Here is an 18,511-nt window from a genome sequence, read left to right on the forward strand (position 1 = left end):
CTGAAAAATAGCTGTGCACTTCTAGGTATGTAAGGGGACCTAGGCACCACTGTGCCCACAGCCTTATAGCTGTATACCGGCAATATAAGATGTAAGCATTCACAAGCATCTAAATGTATTAACTAAGACCCTGCTTGACCCAAAACAGCTCAACTAATATTCACACAACACTGTTTGAAGTTCAAAGTTGTGTGAGTAGAAGTTGGGGTCACAGTAATGGGGACATTTATCAGCTCTAGGGGGTCCACAGGCAATGCTGATGACTTGTCATTTTCCCTCAGCCTGCAATTTTTGAGCAAGTTGTGTGAGTAGTAGTTCAACAGTTTTAGGTCAATTATTTACTAAATTATTGCTCAATCAGTTACATATCACTGCCTATTTCTACTATTTTTGTTCAAATTTTCAAGCTGATTTGAAACTAAGGATGAGATATTTTTGAGATTAACACCTAGGGTTACTTGAAGACTAGGTAATGTTCAGTGACACACACACTGATATACTGGGTTTTTTTTTTAAAGCAATGTTGAATTTGCAAGTGAACTTGCACTTTGCAAAGACATTTTTCCCCCTGAGCTTAGTGAATTTTCACTTTGCAAAGAATACCCAATCACATGCAAAGAAAAAAAAAATATTAATAGCACATAATGATGGAAGCTAGCAGAGCTTCACACATTCACTAAGCACTGGGGGTAATTCCCTTGCAAAGAGCTACTTCCTTTGCAAAGCGAGTAGTCCATTTGTCTTTTTTAAAGTGATTCTAAAGTCTCTTTTTTTATATAACAAACATGTTATTGGTTTTGCAAAGAGCAGCCCATATCCTCCTCTTCTTGGGTCCCTCTTCAGCGCTCCTGGCCCCTCCCTCCTGCTGAGTGCTGCCACAACAAGCAGCTTGCTATGGGGGCACCCAAGCCACAGCTCAGTGTGACCATTCAGACATGGAGTCGCGGTTTTGGCCCCACCACCTCTTTCTCCTTATTGGCTCACTGACTTTGACTGACAGCAGCGGGAGCAAATGGCACACGCTGATACCTCAGCCAATTAGGAGGAAGAGTCCCAGTAGCGGAGTTGTGCAACATCACTGGATCAAGATGGGGCTCAGGTAAGTATTAGGGGGCTGCTGCACACAGAAGGTTTTTTATCTTAATTCATAGAATGAATTAAGATAAAAAAAACCTTCAGCCTTTAGAACCACTTTAAATCAAACCCATTAAGTAATATTTTCATCAGGGCTCACTATCCAGAAATTGATGTTGTTGGATGCAAAAGCAGATCATCCAACCCAGCTTGGGTCCTTCTCCACCTTTACTTGGTATTCTCTTAAATTGAATGCTTGCCAGGTGATGTGATTCTAGTAAATGAACAGCTGTGAGCATGTAACATTCAGTTTAGTAGGAAACAATGAAACAAACAGGTATTTTAAGCAAACTTAAATGAGTTGATTCTTACTTGTTTTTCTAAATAACTGTAAGGTAGAATTACAGTAAAGCTATAAGATGTTTTCTTTTTTTTCTTGCTGTACTATTTATATATATATATATTTTAAGTAGAATATAGTAAATGAAAAATAAGTAAATTAAAAAAAACGTAAACATTATAATCATACTTTACACCACTAATAACATAAAAAATGTTGTAGCTTAAGGTAAATAAATGATAATATTATAAATTCAATTCTACATATGTATAAAAATATATAATAAGAAAGCAATTTGTTTAGATAGTTTTACTTACATTACAGTAGTATTGGTTGCAATATAAAAACCAGACACTAGATGACACTCCAAACCTACTTATGGTAAGGTGTAAAAGGAAAATATTCATTGTTGATGGCAGAGCTTCTTAGTGTAAGGATGTCATCCATGATCACGTTTCCCTTTCGTGCTGAGAATCTTCCTGGAATTTGAATTCAACATGTACTGAACCATTTATCACCTTTATCATCTTATAATACCAGAAATGTTCAGCCTAAAACAGGATTATCAACCATGGAGCAATCTGGTGAATTTTCTGTTGCTACAAATGTCTTGGGATGTAGTCTTCTGTCAGCTGCATTATATCATCACGGAGGAATCCAAACACGGCACATTTGTTGGAAGAATTGCTCAGGATCTTGGACTGGATTTAGGTGAGATTAACTTTAGAATGCTGCGTGTTGTCTCTAGAGATGAGAAGGAGTATTTCCAAGTGAATCTGCAGAATGGAATCTTATTTGTTAAAGAGACAATAGACAGAGAGCTGCTCTGTCAAAATACACCATTCTGTATTATTCCTTTGCAGGTTATTATAGACAAGCCTGTGCAGATGTATCGTGTAGATGTGGAAATAGAAGATATAAATGACAATAGTCCATCTTTCTTCTCTTCTGTGAATCATCTAATGATTTCAGAACTTAGACCTGCAGGATCTCGTTTCCCAGTAGAGGGAGCTTTTGATCCAGATTTAGGAACAAATTCTATCACCAATTATGAGCTCAGTGCCAGTGAATATTTAATGTTAGATTTTCAGAAATACATGAACCAAATCAGATCATTAGAACTTGTGCTAAAGAAATCTCTGGACAGGGAAAAGCAGTCTGTTCACAACTTGACACTAACTGCTTATGATGGAGGCAAGCCAAGATTGAGTGGTACAACCAAAATTGTGATTACAGTAGAAGATGTCAATGATAATGCTCCATCTTTTACTCAGCCATTTTACCAGTGCAGTGTGACTGAAAATGCTCCTAAAGGAACCTTTGTGTTCAAGTTAAATGCCACAGACTTGGATGTAGGAAAAAATTCTGAAATATTATATGAATTTAGCAAAATGGTCAAAGAAGATATAAGAAATATTTTTACCCTTGACAAACACACAGGGGAAATCACAGTAAAAGGAAATGTGGACTTTGAAACTACAAGTATTTATGAAATTCAGATTGATGCTACTGACAATGGAGAACACCCAATGGTTGGACATTGCAAAGTTTTAGTAACTGTCATTGATGTCAACGACAATTCCCCTGAGATGATGGTGACATCATTATCAGTTCCTGTGCCAGAGGATTCACCACAAGGAACAACAGTTGCAATTATCAGTGTACATGATAAAGATTCAGGATCAAATGGCAAAGTCAGTTGCTACTTATTAGAACATACACCTTTCAAAATAAATTCTGCATTTATGGGGGATTTTTCCCTTACTGTGAGTGCCCAATTAGATCGTGAAAAGCAATCTTATTATGAAGTTTTAATTATTGCAAAAGATGAGGGGCTTCCATCTCTGTCTGTTTCACAAACTCTCAAAATTAATTTAAGTGATGTGAATGACAATGCACCCCGATTCCAGCAGCCAGTTGATACAATCTTTATCAAGGAAAACAACCCACCAGGTTCTCATGTCTACACAGCGTCAGCCTCTGACCCAGATATCGGACAGAATTCTTTCATCACATACTCAATTGATGACAGTACTATTCATGGGATTCCTGTCTCTTCCTACATCTCCATCAATCCAGAAAATGGAAAAGTCTTTGCTTTAGTGTCATTTGACCATGAGCAAGTTACCTACTTCCAGTGTCACGTAAAAGCTACAGATGCTGGTTTATCACCTCTGAGCTCAAATCTCACTATAAATATATTCATTGAGGATATTAATGACAATGCACCAACATTCACCCCACTTTATTCTGCAATCACAGTTAAAACTCCCAAGTCGACAAAAACTGGATCTCTAGTAGGAAAAGTGAAAGCTGTGGATCTTGATTCGGGATACAATGCATTAATATCCTATAACTTTAAGGATCCTTTAGGGAAAACACCTTTTGCCATTTCTTACCACACTGGAGAAATTAATTTGAAACGTCCATTAACTGATTCTGATCATGAAGAATATAGATTATTAGTTGTGGCTCAAGACAATGGAGAACCAATCATGACAGCTGTTACTCAAATTATAGTCTCCTTTGTGGACCCAGGAGAAGAATTAAAGTTTGAAAATGATGAATCCAAGAACAGCAATGAAGAATTCTCTGATACAAATGTTTATTTAGTAATAGCTATCTGTATAATTTCAAGTATATTCCTCATAACCTTAATTGCTTTCACTGTTTTAAGATGGCAAAAATACAGGGATGAAGTCAATGATTTGAAAGAAAATTACAAAGTCTGTTCCAACACTGGAGGAAGTTGGATGTACTCTCAACACACTCAATATAGGGTTCAGAGTTCAAACTCAGTTCAAGCTAAGAATGACCTAATTGTCTTTACTCCAAATAACCTTCAAACCCCAATCAACGAAGAAGCTTCAAACCATCAAGGACCCATTATAAATTCTTCAATTAAGGTAAGATTAACCTAGATGTATAGCATGCAAAAATTAAAAAATGTGGTATTTTTGGAGAGTGTCTTCATTTCCTGAAGATGGAAGTGCAATCAAAAATAATGAAAATTAAAATTACTACAAAAAGAAGTATTCGAATTGAAGATCAAAGTAGAACAAAGTCAGAAAATGAAGTCCTGCTAGATCACTTCATGCTGGCCCCTTTTGCAGGTATAGCTATGTCAAACATTAAAAATAAGTGCCTATACTGTTTAAAATCCAGTAATACGCAGTCTCAGTCTGCTCTGCACATGCTCAGTTGCTCTCTATTTTTAGGCAATGTGTCAAAAAATGTAGAGGCTGATATGCTAACAGCTGATGGATTTACTGCTGTTCTGGGGCCGGGGCTTCAGCAAAATGGCAGCCTCCAGCAAGATGAAACAGGAGCAATGCTGGAGGCAATTTACAACACACATTAATTTTGGTAGCATAAATGAATAACGTGGAATGTATATTTCTTGCTGAAGAACATTATTTTTAACATGTTGTTATGGTAAAGTTCCACTTTAAAATAACAACAATGAACATTGCAGGTATTATTTAAAAATAAATGATAAATGCAATAGAAAGTTTATTTGGATAATTTAGACAATGACTTAGGACCAAGGAAGCAGACCATCTTTTAAAAATTTTCACAGGTACAGTACATTTTGAATTTGTAAAACAATATACAGTATGTCTCTGTCCTTATTTGTAAGCTATTATAATAACTAAAAGATGTTTGCAAGTATAAGTGGTATAATAGTACAAACCATAAAATATTAAGAATGTGCCTGTATGTTACTCTACTGGCTGTGAAAGTTGAAAAGGGTAAATCAAATTGTCATGGACTTGAAATATGGAAGTCATTTGAGGATCCCCAATACATTTGTTTCCAGCTTATCCAAGGTAAAATGGAACCCAGTAAAGGCCCAGAAGATATTATCCATCTAACATCATAATACTTTGAACCTACAGGCTAGGCAAAAATGATTGGTTACTCTTACCAACTTCAGTGGCAAGATACTTTTTTTTTAATTCTCTCCCTTTGTGCAGTTACACTTGTTGCTCGCAGTTAGTGTCGCCTCCTTGTTATCCATTATTAAAAAAATAAATAAATAAATAAATAGAAACAAGACAGCAAGAGTGTAACGTCTTGTCAAAAGGATGAGATTTTCAGGCGCATAGTAGCTGCTGACCATTTCTTTCAAAGTTGTAAAACATGGTATCTGAATTAACCACTTCAGCTCTGGAAGATTTACCCCCCTTCCTGCCCAGTCCATTTTTTGCACGACGGCACTGCTTTATTTTAACTTACAATTGCGTGCCAGTGCAATGCTGTACCCAAATAATGTCCTTTTTGCACCAAAAATAGAGCTTTCTTTTGAAGGTATTTGATCACCTCTGCGTTTTTTTATTTTTTGCACTATAAACAAAAAAAGAATGACAATTTAAAAAAAAAATAATAAAAATCGTTTTTTATTCATCAATTTAGGCCAATATGTATTCTGATGCATATTTTAAGTAAAAAAATCCCAATAAGCGTTTGTTAATTGGTTTGCGCAAAAGTTACAGCGTCTAAAAACTATGGGATATATTTATGGAGTTTTTTTTTTTTTTTTAACAAGTAATGGCGGCATTTAGCGTCTTATAGCAGGACTACAATATTGGAGTGGACAAATTGGACATTAACTGACACTTTTAACACTTTTTTGGGGACCAGTGACATTATTACAGTTATCAGTGCTAAACATATGCACTGTCGCTGTACTAATGGCACTGGCTGGGAAGGGGTTAACTGTGTGCCTAGCTTGTGTTTTACTGTAGCGTGGGAGGTGCTTTTACTAGAGGAAGGCATAGATCCATGTCCCTGCTTTGCAGGAACACAGGATCCATGCCTTCCTTACTGACAGAACGGCGATCTGCCTGGTTTACTTAGGCAGATCGCTGTTCTGCCTGTGTACCGAATGATCAGCAGGTGCTGTGGACATTGGGTCCGCAGGACCCGCTGATTAGCTCCCGCTATGTAGAATCACAGTGGGAACGACCCGCCGGTGGCGCACACTCACGCCTGATATGCAGAAGTGCAGGATCATGTTTATATACATGACCCTGTGCAGAGTGGCTGCCCTGTAGCAGTTAAACTACTGTAGGAGGGTCAGCAAGTGGTTAAGCGGACAGCATCCATCCAAACCTCAAACATCAGTTTTCAATTGAAAAAATGTTTAATTCTAAAATCAGAAAAAAAGAATGCTGGACTTGCCGTTTTTTTTTTTTTTTTTATCTTTATCAAGTAAATGCAACATGCAACAATGAAACATGCAATGAGGAAATAACATCTTTGAAGAAGTACCTGTTCTCTTACAAGACAACATGGTGGCATTCCGATACATTAGAATACATGAACATCACTGTATTAGTAGTATATGGCTTATTTACACATTATTCTATGAGTGGATGAATATCTTAACTAGATATAACAAAAGGATCTTCAGCAGGCTTTTACACATTTCCAATTTTTTTACAAATCAATATTTAAATATTTACTTATCTATATACATTGATTTTAACAGAAAAAAATAAATATATTTTGACAGCAATTTTAATACAGTTTTACCATTGTTAATGGATTAATCGGCTTTTATGCTTGTGTGTAGCTTACTTTAATTTGTCTACTTTTTTTGTCTACTATGTGGCAGATTTTCCCCTTGTTTTAACTTCAGTTAACAATTCTTTGGGTATTATCTAATTTATTGGTCAACAACATTTCAGGGTTAGGCATCCCTAAATCTTCTTCTCAGACATGGCATTGAATTAATTAAAATGAAAACCTGTTACAACATTGGTAAATAAAACAGAAAAGTTATAATCGCACATGGGAGCAAGATGAACCCTACTTATTGTAATGTAATACAACTGAAATTGTTTTAAATGTTTTTTATTTCTTGTAAAAAAAAGTATTGATATTGTATACATGCATCATGTTGTTCAGTTATGTCTGTAAACAGACATGCAAATAGGATACTGTATGAAGTATTTATGCATATACCTGTAGCAATGTTTCCAGGGTCTGCCATTAGTATCGGTAACACTCCCAACACATTTAAGTTGTGAACCCAGGTGTGAGAACTAAGACAATGACCATTCCGGCATCTTTGATTTGTTTTGTTTATTGTATATTGGAGATGGGAGAAGGGAATGAGTGGGATACTCCTCTGGCTCTTCTAGGCTTAACTGGAACTTTGTACAAAAATGCCCACTAGCGCTGTCTTGACACCAGCTGGATGCCGACCAGCGCTTCCTAATGCTTGTAAATACCACTTGGCTGAATTAGTGCTGGAACCTCGACTTTAACTTGTTTGTTAACTCAGAAGATCCAGGACTGTAGAACTCTTGACTCCTGACACTTGATCTAGCTCAAAAGTCACTGAATAGCTCCCTCCAACCCTTCACTGGCTGAGGTAGCTCCTTGTCACTGCTTGTGCTGCTGCAACTCTTAACTCTGTACACTGCACACTGTACACTGATTCTTCAGGACTCAACCACTGGTGCCCCCTTTACACTTCAGGGTCCTCTAACTAGGTACTCCCTCTAACACTTCAGGGTCCTCTGACTAGGCACCCCCTCTACAGCTAGCTGACTCCTGGATCCCTGGAACCTTCTCTGGAGTGGTCCCCTCTACTCTTGGCAGACCCCTAGGGGCAGTTCACAGTACTCAAAACCTTGGCAGGCTTTCCTGGAACTGGGCCCCTCTTCCTTCACTGGTCCTCAGCACACCGGATCCCCTATGCAGCTCAACTCAGCACTCTCTGGATTCCCAGGCAGCCACCCGGAACACCTGATTCTTCTGACAGGGGGAGAGACAGCCGTACTCTCCCTCCTCGGACGCTGCTTCCCACCAAAGACGTTGCGTCATGCGTTCCCTCAAAAGGTATACCCACTCCCAGAATCCTCTGCGGCAGAATCTGCCTTCTGGGGTAGATACAGGCCTGAGTGTGTCTCTGATTGGGTTTCCTCCACTGCCCAATGAGAACCCTCTGATGGAGCCAGTGGGGAGACTCCCCTCTCAGCAGACACACCTGGGAGACAGCCAGCTGAAATCATGGCCCTGCTGTTAGGCAGCCAAGGCCCACCATACTTTTACCTAGCACCTACCTGTAGAGTGCTACACACCCTTTTTAGAAAATTCAGTTCTGCAGTTGAAATCTTTGAGACTTTCTGATTGGTGTATGCATAACCTTTCTTTTTTATATGGTGCAGGAAAGAATGCCAGATTACCACCAAGTCAAAAACCTGTTTAAAACGTTTTAACTGAATGCTTCATGAAAGATCGAACCATATTTATCACCGCTTTTGTTTGTGGATTATTTATTTTATTTTTGTATTATGTTTTATTTACTAATTTACAGTTGAGGAAATTTAACTCACAGATTAGTGCATACAGTATTTCATGAACTTGTAGGGGTAGTTTTAAATCTCGAAGCCAGCCTTTACTTTCATGCTAGGTGATATTTATATCAATTTAATATAGAACTATGAATTGATCTAACCTAAACTTGAAATGTTTGAAAGATACTTTAAATCTACATTTCTTGGCGATTGCATAATAAGTTGAGTATACTTATTTGTTTAATTTAGGATACTATTGAAAATTTCACTCTGAATAAAGAGAGTTAGAATGTCAGGAAACATGTCTTCAAATGTTCTATACTTGGCTAGAACGCAAATTCAAACAACAATATGAATATACAACGATTATGTTCAGTGTTTGAAAGGGAAAGAATTAGTACTAGAAAGTTATTAAATCAATGAAAAATTATACCAAAGCAACTTTTCATGAATTTCCATAACCACATGGCTGTCTTAAGATCAATGAGGTGAATGGAACAGTTTTTTCATAAAAAAGTAAAATTGGATAACATTTTCTTTATGAAAATTAGTGACCAAATAAGGAGTATTTATGATGCAAAAAATATATAAAAACTAACAAAAAAAGCATCATTAAAAACTAGTAAAAACCTGTTGAAAGTTACAACCAGTCAGATTTGAAAGATCCCTTTAATTGGTGACTCTTGTACCAATGAATAATGATAGATCAGTTTAAACCAGTAAACACCTGCTAAAGAGTCTGCTTTGTGCTCTCATTGAGCCTTGTCATACAATGACAAGCATTTTTGAGTGTTACAGCTGTTTACAGAAATACCACATGGCAAAAGCATTTAGCTGTTTGGAGTGCCAGTTGTACTGTTGGAAATTTATTTGGCATCTTGTTTTCTGATGGAAGGCTGAATTAATGGATCCCACAAAAACACAATGTGGTCTAAGATGCTTCATCCTACTTAGTAGCCTATATACAATACTAGGTATTTACTGAGAAAGGCCAAGCTGCATGAATTCTTGTATTTCTAGAAAGATTTTACTCTTTTATCTGATCTTCTCTACATAATGTCAGGCATAGCTTTGTCCTTTTTAGCAAAGTTCAATTATTATTATCTCCAAAAAATCAGCATGTTCAAATCTTGTAATTCTACATGTTTGATGAAAAATGTGATGATCTGATATATTGTGCTCAGTACAAATGAAGTTAATTTCTATTAAACATTTTACTTGCAAGTTGATCAACATAATGTCACAGTTGTTGTATATTTCTCTTTAGTGCTTGACAAGTTAAGTAAAAAAAAATCTAACATAAGTCATAATGTGTTCTTTGTGCATACTTTCTATTTTAGGCATCCATTATAATGTATTTACTAGAAAATAAATCATTTTTGGTAACTACTATATAAACTTAACTTAAAACATATTTTTGTTAAGAATAAGGTAAAAGTCTCAAACATTCATACTCACAGAATAATTCGTTTGAAATGGTTGAAATGTCTTCTTTCAACACTAGATGGCACTCCACAACAATATATAGCATGTGGTTGAAACACATATTCATCTCTTTCATTGCTGCGGCTGAAGATCCTGCTTGGGAATTTTGGCCACGATAGATTGTTTTCCTGTGTTGTTGATTATCAGCCTTCGTGGATGCTGTTTTTGCAAAAGGAATTACTGAAATCAGGCTTGGAGGTTTTAAGAAATGTTCTGTCAAAAACAGGATAACAACGCAAGGAGCATATTGGTCAATTTCTTATTGCTTCAAATGTCCTGGGATGTGATTCTGAGTCAGCTGCATTATATCATCCCAGAGGAATCTACACACGGAACCTTTGTTGGAAGAATTGCTCAGGATTTGGGACTGGAGATTGGTGAGATTAATTCCAGAATGTTACATATTGTCTCTGTAGATGATAAAGAATACTTCCAGGTTAACCTGCAAAATGGAATTTTGTTTGTAAAAGAATCAATAGACAGAGAGCTGCTGTGTCCAGATTTACCCTACTGTATTATTCCTCTGCAGGTTATTGTAGATAAGCCTGTACAGATGTATCGTGTAGATGTTGAAATAGAAGATATAAATGATAACAGTCCATCTTTTTCATCCAGTGTTACTAATTTAATGATATCAGAGTTGAGACCCACAGGATCTCGTTTTCTGCTAGAGGGAGCTGTTGATCCTGACCTTGGAACAAATTCTATTACAAGCTATGAACTCAGTGCAAGTGATTATTTTGCCTTAGATTTTCAAAAATACATGAACCAAATCAGATCATTAGAGCTTGTATTAAAGAAATCTCTAGACAGAGAAAAGCAGTCTGTTCATAATTTGACACTTACAGCCTATGATAATGGCAGGCCAAGACAACATGGCACAACTCAAATTGTTGTCACTGTGGAAGATGCTAATGATAATGCCCCTGCTTTTAGCCAGCCATTTTACCAGTGCACTATTGATGAAAATGCCTTTGAGGGATCATTAGTGTTTAAACTAAATGCCTCTGATTTGGATCAGGGAAAAAATGGGGAGCTTACATATGAATTTGGCAAGCAAGTGAAGGAAGAAGCGAGGAGAGTATTTCATTTAGACAAAAGTACTGGAGAAATCAGAATAAAAAGCAAATTGGACTATGAAACTGTTAAAATGTATGAAATTCAGGTTGATGCTATTGACAATGGTGAACACCCAATGGTTGGACATTGTAAAGTTCTTGTGACAGTGGTTGATGTCAATGACAATCCTCCAGAGGTGACTGTGACGTCTTTATCGGTTCCTGTTCCTGAGGATTCTCCACAAGGGACAACCATTGCAATTATTAGTGTACGAGATAAAGATTCTGGATTAAATGGAAAAGTTCACTGTGCCGTTTCAGAACCTGTGCCTTTCAAGATAAATCCAGCTTTTATGGGAGATTTTTCGCTTACTGTAAATGGACCACTGGACAGAGAGAAGAAAGATTTTTATGAAGTTAAAATTACTGCAAGAGATGAAGGGTCTCCATTTCTTTCTGTAACAAAAAATATAATTGTTGAAATAAGTGACGTGAATGATAACGCTCCTCATTTCCAACAGTCTGTTGAAACAATCTTTGTTAAAGAAAACAATCCACCAGGCTCTCATGTCTATACAGCATCAGCCTTAGACCCTGATATTGGGCAGAATTCCTTTATCACTTATTCAGTCACTGACAGCATCATTGATGGGATCCCTATATCTTCCTACATCACCATCAATCCAGAAAATGGAAAAGTAATTGCTTTAATTTCTTTTGACCATGAAAAAGTCACCTTTTTCCAGTGTCACATAAAGGCAACTGATTCTGGTCTACCTCCTCTCACTTCCAACCTTACATTAAATATCTTCATTACTGATATTAATGACAACTCACCAACATTTAGCCCATTTTTTACTGATATGACAGTCAAAACCCCAAAGTTGGCACAACCTGGTTTCCTTGTGACTAAAGTGAGAGCATTGGACTTCGATTCTGGATATAATGCTTTGATATCTTATAATTTTAAAGACCTGTCAGGAAAAACACCATTTATCATATCTCAGCAAACTGGCGATATTAGTTTGAAACGTTCATTTACAGATTCAGATAATGATGAATACAGATTAACTGTGGTGGCAAAAGACCATGGAGAACCAATCATGACTGCTGTGACCCAAATCATTATCTCCTTGGTGGAATTTGGAGAGGAAATTAAATTAAACAATTATGAGTCAATGAGCACCAATGATGAGTTTTCTACAACAAATATTTATTTGGTTGTTGCCATCTGCATAATATCAAGCATTTTTATAATTACTTTAATTGCCTTCACTGTGTTAAGATGGCAGAAATACAGAGATGAAGTCAATGATCTGAAGGAAAACTATAGGATCTGTTCCAATACTGGGGGCAGCTGGATGTATTCCCAACACACTCAGTATAGAGTATGTTCAAACTCACTCCAAGCAAAGAATGACTTGATTGTTTTCACTCCTAATTCTTCTCAGTCTCCAGGAAATGAAAATCCTGAAAATCAACAAGGGTTCATCCTTAACAAGGTGAGAAAAATATTAAACACAGTGAAACCAGAACATGCTCTCATTATGTAAATAGTTCTGGATTATAACTCAATGTATTATTTGCTTTGTTCTAAGTATTGTTTTGCCATGGAATGTCCAGAATGCCAGGATTAATTTTGAAAAAATTAATTTTTCTCAACTTTTATTAAGAGTAACTTTAAGATGAGATACATTTTATGAATATATTTTGTGGCTACATGGTCGGGCTTGACATGCTCCTATTAGTGACCCAGCACCCAGCAACAGTGTTTGAACCAGCTGATAAATGACAGGAGACACTTTTCCTTTCAGTTCGCTTTTGGTTCATAATATAAATAAATAAATAAATATATATTATAATATCTGCAAAAAGACAGATTTTAAGTTTTTCTTTCCCTATAGAAATACATGAAGTCTCCTAGGTAGATTGCTATAATCTAGATAGAGGCTTAATTGTCAAATTTAATAGTAATGGTGACAGTGGGCATCCTTGTCTGGTTCCTTTAGAAAGCGGGAAAGAGGTAGAGATAAAGCCTGGGGTATATACTCTTGCAACCGGGTTTTTTTACATAATTGATAGAAAGTGCATAAACTGTCCTTGAAATCCCAAAATTTGCAGAACTTAAGCCAACCTTGCCAGATCCACGTTGTCAAATGCTTTTCAGCATCAATTGTTATTAAGGCTATTTCTTTGTTTGGATTATTGTTTACATATTCAAGAGCCGCTAATGCCTTATGCTCAAAATGGCCTTTGAAAAACCCGACCTGGGCTAGGGATATTAAAGTGGATTAAATTAAAGGATAGACGTTCCGCTATGAATGTTGACAAAAATTTTACATCCACATTTAATTTAATTGGATGATACGACCCTGGTTTTGTTGGATATTTTCCTTTCTTAAGCAAAACCTTTATATAGGCCTCTTTTCCTGTATTCAAATAGCCCCCTCCAGTCTACGTGTCAGAATATAATGCATGTAATATTGGAGAAAATTCCATTTGTAATATTTTAATTACCTTCCCTATATAGCCATCTGGTCCTGGGGCTTTTTCATTTGGAAGCTGCTTATTAATCTTTATGATTTCTTCCAATGATATGGGACTATTGAGGGCAGCTAAAGCTTCCGATGATATTTATCCATAGTATCTAAACATAGGATAATATATATATATATTGATCAATTTTATAAACACCTAGTAAGGTCTTTATATGCTGTCATGTAAGTATTAAATATATGAGAACCTTCGCAGTGAGTGTGGAGTCTCGTCCATATATTTAATTTAGAATCGCTTTTTCACCTGTGCTGATTCCTTTGGGGAAGAGGAGGACAGTTTCCAGGCAACCGGGGACGCTCTCTTTAGCATAGTAGGCGGAGTAAAGGCGCTTAAAGCCGGGTCCGTGTTCAAGCTTCCCTATCCCCGCTGACGAAGTCCCGCCCACCGTAAGGACGTAACGCGTACGGGGGAAGTCACGTGACCCGCGGCATCCCGGAAGACAGAGAGAGGAGGCAGGGAGATGCTGACCTCATCGCTCATATTGATATGCTGTATATACCGTTTTAACATGTAAGTGCAATATTTTTAAACTCAATAAATGCCAAGTTTGTAACAGTGAGCACTTAGATCCTGTCCTTCCCTTTTCCTATGTATGATACTGTGGAGGGAGTTCAGGTGGAAAGCTTTGAGGGGGATCCGGTATTAGTATCTGTATACATGCTGGGATTTCCTTGGAGATCTTGCCCTTCCTTGTATGCTATTGTGAAGAGAGTTTGTGTGGAATCTTTGGAGAGAGGAGGAGGATCTAGAGCTTGGTGCCCATATACATGCTAGGTGACCCTGTAGGATCTCTATCTGTAAGTGAGAGGCAGAGAAAGCAGTGGTGGTGGGAGATAAGCATCTATTATTGAATTGCATGCTTCTACTATCAGCACTTGGGCTTCTTATCAGGATATAAGAGACTGTCCACACTTTATGGCACCTTACCATTTATTTCATGCATTGATGTGATATTAAAGAAAATTATAACATATGTGATAGGTTATAAAAGTGCGCTTCTATGCAAAATGAGCAACTAATGACATAACATCAATCGTGACAAATAAATGAAAGCAATAATCCAAATATAACAAAGAAATTCTTGACAAGTGAAGAAAGTCTCTTTCATCTGAGAGTGAAAGGGTAAACCAAAATTGCCCAAAGTGACAGGTGAAAAGAATCCAGCTGCTGGGATTGCACTGACGTATACCGAGAGTGTTCAGACCTCTTACCAAATGATCAATCCAATAACGTGATTTAAAAATCAATAGTGCAATAGTGTTGGTGACACCCAGTGATAAGAATGGACTCTTACCAAAAATTAGGGAGAAAGGAGCCAAAGCTGTGGTGCCAGGAAATCCTTTATCTGATCTGCCAGAGATGATATGGCGTCCAATAGGATAGATAATTCACACAGCTTCTACATGGGACCGGAAACTTGCGGGAATAGGGATCTCAGAGTGAAAATCCACCATTTAAAGAAGGAAGGAATTAATAGTGCATTACCCAAGTATTTTATTGTAGTATAAAAAAGGCAAACACTTACAAGCATCTATGGATGAACAGCAGTGCTCAAATAAAAAGAAGCCGACTATTGAGTAGAAACACATCGGGGGGAGCCAGCCGCGCTGCTGTTTGTCACGGACCACACTGCAGGCGGCCGTGAAAACTTATTGTTTTGTATCTTAGATAAGTGCAAATAATACTTATTAATCCTGCCAGGGCATGAAACTTCATCTGCACCATTGAAATCCCAAGCGGTATTATCAACCCCGACAAATTCTCTTCTGTGGACTACAGAACACCTCCTCCCTGTGTTAGTGAGATGAGGAGAGGGGCTTTTCAGACCTTCCATACTTCTTATCATAGGGTGACAATGTTACTGCTCCATTTATAGTGTGGTGAGTGAGGATCGTCACTTCAAGACAAGAAGTGTGTTACTGACAGGATCTTTAGGTGCACATAAAGGACAAAAAAAAAACTATAAAATGAATACCAATGCAGCCACCACATACAATAACTAGCAATCTGAATTATATTACATTTATGCTTTTGGATTTAGCCGTACTTAAATAGCAAATGTATGTCTTGTGGAGAATATGTGCAATATGTGCAATGCAGTGCAATATTTATATGCAAAATTAACCACTTAAAGCGGAGTTCCACCCAGGGGATACTTTTTTAAATAAAAATACCCCCGGGACAGTCAGGGCTAGTACATTGCACAATGGCTAGCCTCTGATCTGTCCCGGGTTGCACTTACCTTTTAGGAGAAATACTTACCTTGAAAAAAGTATTCTCCAGCGCTGCCATCTCAGGTGTGGGCAGCTTGAAGCCAGCGTGATCCTCTTCTGTGTCCTCTTCCTTCTTCTTCGGTCCCACGATGCACTGCACCGGCCCCGCCGTCACTTCCGGTGCGCACGCGTCATCCCTCCACAGCTTCTGGGCATGCCCAGAAGCTGTTTAGAAGGGAATGACGCAGGAATGAGAATACAGGCCGTCATGAGGGGGAGGAGCCTATTGGCACGCACGTAGGACGGAGGGGGAGAGGGCTATCTCCTGCTAATGGAGGCATCAGGGAACCTGACCGCTCCCGATCCACCTCCGACCAGACTCTGGATGCCTAAGCTCCCGGGGATGAGCGCCGGCGCTGCGAGTGGCGAACCCTGCTGAACCCCACCCTCCCCGACGTCTCCCTCCACGGTGTGTAGCGACGACCTCACGCAGCATTAACATCCGGAGGAACCCCGCACGCTTACAGCACACGGAATCGGCCCTGGAGAGCCCTGTCTCCTGCACAGGAACGCAGGTGAGCAGCCATAGCGGCGACAGGAGAGACCTCCTCGCTAACCGGCAGTGCGGGGGGCTGGACACGGTCAGTAAACGCGACCAGGCGAACAGGTCCCGAGGGAGCGGACCCCAAGAGAGCTGCCAGGTCCATTTGAGCCAATCCATCCGGAGATGCTGATGTCCTGATCCCTGAGGGCTGGAAGCTAAGGAGACAAGAGAGTATACAGTCTAAAGACAAACGGGAAAAAGGAAAAAAACTTTTAAAAAAAGGGACAGTCTACAAAACCGTGAGTCACAGAGGAGTAATCCCTCTTTCTATATTATACCTACTGTCATTTTTCTGTTTATCTGAAGGTCTTATAAAGACTCCTTAGAGACATACAACAAAGCAGTATGGTAAAATGTCAATGTCAACACACCTGAGACTGATTCAGCTGCTCCCTGTTTAAACCAGCAACCTCTCATAAAGTGTTTTTTATTGGATTAATAGCCACAACAGTCTTTCAATACCCCAAACCAGCTAATTATCTATTCTATACGGTCCCTTAATAACCGTACACAGAGACTCATAAGAAGATCACAAGTATAAATAAAGACCTTGGGGCTATATACAAAATATTTAAAATGATTAACACTCTCTCTGTGAAATAATACCTGACATTACTCAAATCACCTTGCTACGACATACAGCCTGAGTTTCCCCTCTGCTCTATTGTCTTCTCTCTCTTCCACCTCTCAAATACTTAAGGTCGGGACTCACACTAGCCTGTATAAGAACTTGAGTAGGGAGGTGGGAGGCTGGAAGTGCCCCATGCCTCATACCTCCTATAACCGCCTGTGAACATTGATTCAAAATAAAGGCTACCCGGAGGGTCTGTGTCTTCCTCTGGCTTGAAGGTAGACAAAATCTTTTTCTGATCATTAATATGGTATACCTAATTTTGGAGCACCATCATAGGAGGTTCTGAGATTCTATAAAAGAACCGCGGAACAACTCTCTACATAATGAGAGGTAAATCCACAAGAGGATGAGCCATCGCAAAATCACCAAGGGTATCCTCAAGCCCTAACACAATAAGGAAATTTATGACACAAGAAAATGCCTTAGAAAAATCATCCCAGGGAAAACAACAAGGAACAGACAAGAAGAAAGTAGAGAAAAATCCAAAAGCTGAAGTAGCTAAATCACCAATCAGCCCAGCAAATTCAGAATTAAGCATAAGGACTGAAAACGACGAGGGAGAGGAGGAAGAGCGGGGAGAAATAAAAGAGCATGCCCCCACAAAAGGTGAAATGCGAGAAATGTTTGCAGGACTGGAAAAATCTTTAAAAATCGAATTGGTTAAAATCCAAACCGACCTAGGACGGGTCCAGATGGACCTGGGACACGCCCTGGGACGAGTAGAAGAACTAGAAAAAAAACAAGAGGACCAAAGAAAAATAATACAGGGGATGAGAAAGGAAATAAATGAGACCAAGAAAAAAGCCAGAGATCTAGCTTACAAACTAGAGGATCAAGAGAACAGAGCTAGACGAAAAAATTTGAGGATCCGAGGCTTAAAAGATACAACACAGGAAGAAAATTTAGAAGAAAAACTTCAAAAAATCCTAAACCCAGTATTAGGCAGAAAGGAAGAAGACCAATTGATGATCGACAGAGCACATCGCATAAGAAAACCGATAGGAGTCCCAGCAGAATCACCTAGAGACGTGATAATCAGGTTTCAAAATTACACAGATAAAGCACAAATATGGGAAAACCTAAAGAAGAATAAATCATTATTAAATGTAGTAAATACAGAAAACGACAAGATACAGATATTTACAGATCTGGCACCGGAAACACTGAGGAGGAGAAGAATTTTAAAACCCCTGACAGAAGAGATGCAAAAACAAGGAATCAGATATAATTGGGGGTT

The 18,511-nt window shown here is 38.3% G+C and overlaps 1 protein-coding gene across 15 annotated transcripts in view; it reads left to right on the forward strand.

Moving 5' to 3' along the window:
• Positions 1-18,511, forward strand: part of LOC309552109 (protocadherin alpha-C2-like) — a 426,489-nt gene that overhangs the window by 177,828 nt on the left and 230,150 nt on the right. The window contains exon 1 of one of the 15 annotated variants that reach the window (XM_082252893.1): positions 1,718-4,320. The exons of 12 other annotated variants lie outside the window; for them this stretch is intronic. In XM_082252893.1, coding sequence (XP_082109019.1) covers positions 1,957-4,320 — 2,364 coding nt within the window. In that variant the 5' untranslated portion in view covers positions 1,718-1,956. Of the gene's footprint in view, positions 1-1,717; positions 4,321-10,300; positions 12,770-18,511 lie in introns of those variants that run through there. 2 more of the 15 variants (XM_082252901.1, XM_082252907.1) reach the window with 2 other exon arrangements.

The sequence above is a fragment of the Pelophylax lessonae genome (genome assembly GCF_965119305.1).
Source record: "Pelophylax lessonae genome assembly, chromosome: 4".
NCBI lineage: Eukaryota > Metazoa > Chordata > Amphibia > Anura > Ranidae > Pelophylax > Pelophylax lessonae.